This window comes from Entelurus aequoreus, unplaced genomic scaffold (genome assembly GCF_033978785.1).
Source record: "Entelurus aequoreus isolate RoL-2023_Sb unplaced genomic scaffold, RoL_Eaeq_v1.1 HiC_scaffold_81, whole genome shotgun sequence".
Taxonomy (NCBI): Eukaryota; Metazoa; Chordata; class Actinopteri; order Syngnathiformes; family Syngnathidae; genus Entelurus; species Entelurus aequoreus.
Window position 1 is genome coordinate 96,501 of NW_026908013.1, and position 6,000 is coordinate 102,500.

At 40.7% G+C, this 6,000-nt stretch overlaps 1 protein-coding gene across 1 annotated transcript in view; it reads left to right on the forward strand.

Annotated features, from left to right (window-relative positions):
• LOC133645439 (maturin-like) overlaps positions 1-4,874 on the forward strand; it is a 28,652-nt gene extending 23,778 nt beyond the window's left edge. The window contains exon 3 of the mRNA XM_062040272.1: positions 4,138-4,874. Within this exon, the coding sequence (XP_061896256.1) occupies positions 4,138-4,224 (87 nt within the window). The 3' untranslated portion in view covers positions 4,225-4,874. The remainder of the gene's footprint in view (positions 1-4,137) is intronic.
• Positions 4,875-6,000: the final 1,126 nt, after the last annotated feature.

The window sequence follows — 6,000 nt, forward strand, 5'->3', positions numbered from 1 at the left end:
ACTTGCTGGTGGTAAGCTACTTTCATCATCCCTTCACACCTGCTGGTGGTAAGCTACTTTCATCATTCATTCACACCTGCTGGTGGTAAGCTACTTTCATCATCCCTTCACACCTGCTGGTGGTAAACTACTTTTGTAGCCACAGCTGCCCTGAGGTAGACTGACGGAAGCGTGGCTGCCAGTTTGCACCACCCATCATTCATCATTCATTCACCAGTGCGGGTGGCACCGGGGGCAAGGGTGAGGTGTCCTGCCCAAAGACACAACGGCTACGATGCGGGGAGCGAACCTGCAACCCTCAGGTTTCTGGCACGGCCACTCTACCCACTACTCCATGCCGCCCCATATATATCAATAGTCTGGCATTTTAGATGCTGCCATCTAGTGGACAACATAAGCAATGCAGGTCAATGATGTTTTTTTATGCTCTGAGTGGAGATTTATGTGCAGCATTAACTTATATGACCAAATGCAAATAACCTTCCCTAGTCATGGTGCAAAAAGAACTATATATATATATATTATATATTATATGCTATATATATATATATATATATATATATATATATAATTTTATTTTTTTTGCGAGTGAAAAAATGATGTATGTAAAATAATTTTTCGCCAAAAGATTTCACTTGTAGAAAATTATTTTACACACTTATGAATCCTTTTTTTACTCGCAAAAAATAGTTTAGTTTTTTACTTGCGAATCGTTGGATGTGAGTAAAAACATTTGTGTGTGTTTGTGGAGTTTTGGCAGTAATTTCCCTTCATAAGCATACCATTATTAGTGCAACTGGTCAGAATGACATGGGTACCCATAATGCATTGCTGCAACAGTTCTGCGTTTTGGGCTATTTTCAGACTAAATGTTAGAATAATTATGTATAGGTTATCACACAACTCTTATGCTTAAAGGCCGTTGCTATAGTTATTATCTATTGTGCTCTTTTCTGCTTTGTGGAAGGGCACACAACTTGTTATCTTCCATGGCATATGAGGGGTGGCCTCGCCGCAGATGTTTTCTTTGTTTTAGCCCGCTAACAGCCAAAGACGTACCAGGACCTCAACGAAGATAGGACGACAGCACACAGACGAAGCAGAGACAAGGCAATCACAAGGCCCCCAGCACATTCCGTCACGTATTGTGCGTACTGCATGATATGTGTGACCACTCCCTTTAGAGGCGGCCTCAGTGATGTCAACTAGGGAACTCCTGAATAAATAGAGGAGCGCGTGGGGCTGTACCTTAGAGCGTGGTGGGAGACTGTAACTGAGTGTGCAGCCCCAAACGTTTCTCCTCAAGAGCAAAATGTAACTCTGTCTCTACCTGATTCCTTGCTTCTTGTCTTGTTTAATAGATAGTTTGGTGTTTAAACCAAAAAATGAATGTTTTTGTACCAGAACTGTATTTTCTGATAGTGTGGAACAGTCATTTGCAGTCAAGGTTAGTTTTAGGGGGGTAGTTAAAACCACAGGTGAGAATGGTGGCAGCACTACCCATTATTTTGTTCGATATTGAGGAAAAACGTGAATACCAAAAAAGCTGGGGATTTTTGCGGTTTAAAAATATAACTAGCTTTATTGTCCTGACTAAGACGAATGTTTTGATGGTGGAAGGGTTGAACATCGGTTTTAAAATGTGGGAGGAGTAGCAGAAAGAAAACAATTAATTCACCTGTAATTTTGGAAAAACTTTGAAGAATTCAATGTCGATGTGGGAATTATACAAGGACAAAAACACTAAAGAAGAAGAATAACAGAAGAATGTTGGTGTAGAATGACATATGTGTGAATGTCACAAGGCAATCATTCATTATAACCATAGAAATAACATTTTTATTGGAAAAGACATCTCTAAATGTAAATGTATTTGCTCGGGTCAGCATTGCAAATGAAAACATGTTCTGTATAAATATACAATACATGTAAACGAGGAAGTCAGGACGCTATTGTATGTTTATATACTCCATTACCCAGAAGGCTTAGCACTGCAGAAAAGAACAGGAAGTATATCTGAGCTACACTGGAGAATGACAATTGTGTGTTTTGATCAAGAAATAGTTGATATATTGTTACATTTCCTGTTTGGTCTCCACAAGAAACAAACGTAAGTTTCAATGAGAAAGACTGAGGTGTGCGTTTGAGCGCCGCTCGGAGACAATCAAGGGCGGTTGGACAAAAAACGCGGGGAAGTTGGACAAAGTAGCATCATTTGACTTCCTAGTTTACATGTATTTATATATTTATTTACCCAAGGTAAGACAACTAAGAACATGTTTTCCTTTGCAATGCTGACCTAACAAAGATGCAACATTTACATGTTAGAGATGTTGAAGTGTGATGTTAATCTCGCATCGTCTCTCATTTACCAACAAACATTATCACTACAGATGGCGGTTTTGATTGATTGATTGAGACTTTTATTAGTAGGTTGCACAGTGAAGTACATATTCCGTACAATTGACCACTAAATGGTAACACCCCAATAAGTTTTTCAACTTGTTTAAGTCGGGGTCCACTTCAATTGATTCATGTTCACAGATGTTCTTTAGGGGCAAGGGTAAATGTGTTGGAACATAAATGAATGTTTGAGATGGACAAAGACGTTTCAAGTGTAAAACATGTCTGCAAGCTGTGGACCACAGAGCAGACAGCGGAAGCCGTCGTCTGTAATTAGACATAGACTTAGACTTACACTTAGACTTAGACTTACACTTAGACTTACACTTAGACTTAGACTTCCTTTTTATTGTCATTCAAATTTGAACTTTACAGCACAGATAAGAACGACATTTCGTTACATAAGCTCATGGTAGTGCAGGATAAAAAAAGCAATAAGGTGCATATATAAATAAATAAATATATATAAATAATATATAAATATATATACAGTATAAAATAAATAAATATATATAAATAAATAAATAGATTGCTGTACAGATAAATATATTGCACTTTTTCACATGCGTCCACGTTTATGGATGTATGTTATATTGTCTTTTTATTTCTAGGGGTGGTGTTTAAAAACAATCCATCTTCATGATTCCTATTTGTAATGGTTCTTAATCGATGTAGATGATCCATATCTACTGTACAGATTCGCTTTAGAACACAGACGTGTTGGATACTTGTCTTGTTTGTATTTGATTTTATTAAAGTTTTTGGGTAGAATTATTATTTGAAGTAATATAGAAATGTATCAGAGCTGTTATCTATTGAACGGAGGGATGTAGTTCATCATAAAACTGGCACCTAATGTCATTAAAAAAGTATTGATTTTGAATCGAGAATCGTTTGGAATGGAGAATCGATTCTTAATCGAATCATTACCCCCCCCGAAGCGAATGGAAGGAGAATGGTGCGGTACCCAAAGATTCACAGCCCTTAGGTATCATGAATGAAAACAGAATAGTCATTTGACAATGAGATGTGCTTTTACAGCCAGCTAGTGTCCACTTTTAAGTCTGTGTGCTGTAAAAGGAGTACAACATCAATACAACACTTGTTCTTCTTGAAATTCACGGTGGCACAGGGGTTAGTGCATGTGCCTCACAATACCAAGGTCCTGAGTTCAATCCCGGGCTCAGGATCTTTCTGTGTGGAGTTTGCATGTTCTCCCCGTGACTGCCTGGGTTCTACTTCCTCCCACCTCCAAAGACATGCACCTGGGGATAGGCCCCTCCCACCTCCAAAGACATGCACCTGGGGATAGGCCCCTCCCACCTCCAAAGACATGCACCTGGGGATAGGCCCCTCCCACCTCCAAAGACATGCACCTGGGGATAGGTTGATTGGCAACACTAAATGGTCCCTATCTGTGATGAGGTAGTGACTTGTCCAGGGTGTACCCCGCCTTCCGCCTGAATGCAGCTGAGATAGGCTCCAACACCCCGAAAGGGACAAGTGGTATAAAATGGATAGATGCAATGATTAGGTGGAGGTTAGAAGAAACACTTGACATATTGAAAAGCCGTTCATAAAAAGTGAGATGATTCAATGTTTTTGACAAAAGAGGTTTGTGAAAAAGCTCTGGCAAATGAGAAAAAAAGCCCCGGGAATGTTGGCGGGAGGTCTTTTTGCAGCAAAGTGTTTTGCTATGAAGTCAAGTTGTAAACAAAGCCTCTTGTATTGCAGCTGCTGGGACTGCCTGACATGGAGGACGACACCTTTGAGCATTACATGGAGGGTGAAGCAGGCCAGATGGGGGTCAGCCAGCAGTGAGAAGAGGACCAACTTGATAAAAAACTAATCATCTTGAATGTTTTCGGTGGCTTTGCTTTCTAAGACGTGTTGCACTTTGTTGACCCCCCCTCCCCTCCCCTGCCCTCCCCTCGCACACGCATTTTGTCTAAAAGGATCCAAAGAGGGCTACGTGAGGATCCTAATCATTGACCACCTGGTTAAAGTTCCACAATAAGACAGCAGGCTTACTTGCTATGCAGAAAGATTCCTCTGTAGAGCAGTGCTTCAAAAGCTTATGACACATTTCCTTATCATTTCTGGGGTTACGTCACCTCAGGAGGACAGTGTTTTTCCCTATCTTCCTGGTTTGGAGTGTCACATGACCCGCTCCATTATCTGTGGTCTTCCTCTAGTTGTTGCCTTGCCCTTTTCCTACCTTGCAGTGCAGTACATACATGTCAGGTGACCTCGGAGGCCAACATTTAAGGGTACGCTAAATGGACTCCGCATGTACTCCTCCTGTGTAAATATTATTTTTGCTGCCGCACCGCACCGCTTTCAAGCCCTGCAAGACTCTTTCTCTTCAGCCTGTAAATGTCTGTCTTCCAATCTTCCTTCATGCAGTGTCACTTTCTTCCCTTCCTTCTCAGACATGTGTGCAATTGTTCCAATAAAGCGTGTCAACCCGTTGTTGTTGTTGTTGTTGTTGTTGACTCTATGTAGAACAAGAGATCCACTTTGAAGGCTTGTTTTAATGTGTAGAAGACTGGCAGCCTGCTCAGCACAACAAAAAAACGCTACAACTTTCCACACTCTGGTAACAAATTGTGACAACATGATCCATCCAAATAAAACAAACCCCGTTTCCATGAGTTGGGAAATGGTGTTAGATGTAAATATAAACGGAATACAATGATTTACAAATCCTTTTCAAGCCATATTCAGTTGAATATGCTACAAAGACAACATATTTCATGTTCAAACTCATAAACATTTTTCTTTTTGCAAATAATCATTAACTTTATAATTTGATGGCAGCAACACGTGACAAAGAAGTTGGGAAAGGTGGCAATAAATACTGATAAAGTTGAGGAATGCTCATCAAACACTTATTTGGAACATCCCACAGGTGAACAGGCTAATTAGGAACAGGTGGGTGCCATAATTGGGTATAAAAGTAGATTCCATGAAATGCTCAGTCATTCACAAACAAGGATGGGGCGAGGGTCACCACTTTGTCAACAAATGCCTGAGCAAATTGTTGAACAGTTTAAGAACAACCTTTCTCAAGCAGCTATTGCAAGGAATTGAGGGATTTCACCATCTACGCTCCGTAATATCATCAAAGGGTTGAGAGAATGTGGAGAAATCACTGCAGGTAAGCAGCTAAGCCCGTGACCTTCCATCCCTCAGGCTGTACTGCATCAACAAGCCACATCAGTGTGTAAAGGATATCACCACATGGAACACTTCAGAAACCCACTGTCAGTAACTACAGTTGGTCGCTACATCTGTAAGTGCAAGTTAAAACTCTCCTATGCAAGACGAAAACCGTTTATCAACAACACCCAGAAACGCCGAGCTCATCTAAGATGGACTGATACAAAGTGGAAAAGTGTTCTGTGGTCTGATGAGTCCACATTTCAAATTGTTTTTGGAAACTGTGGACGTCGTGTCCTCCGGACCAAAGAGGAAAAGAACCATCCGGATTGTTCTAGGCGCAAAGTGTAAAAGTCAGCATGTGTGATGGTATGGGGGTGTATTAGTGCCCAAGACATGGGTAACTTACACATCTGTGAAGGCACCATTAATGCT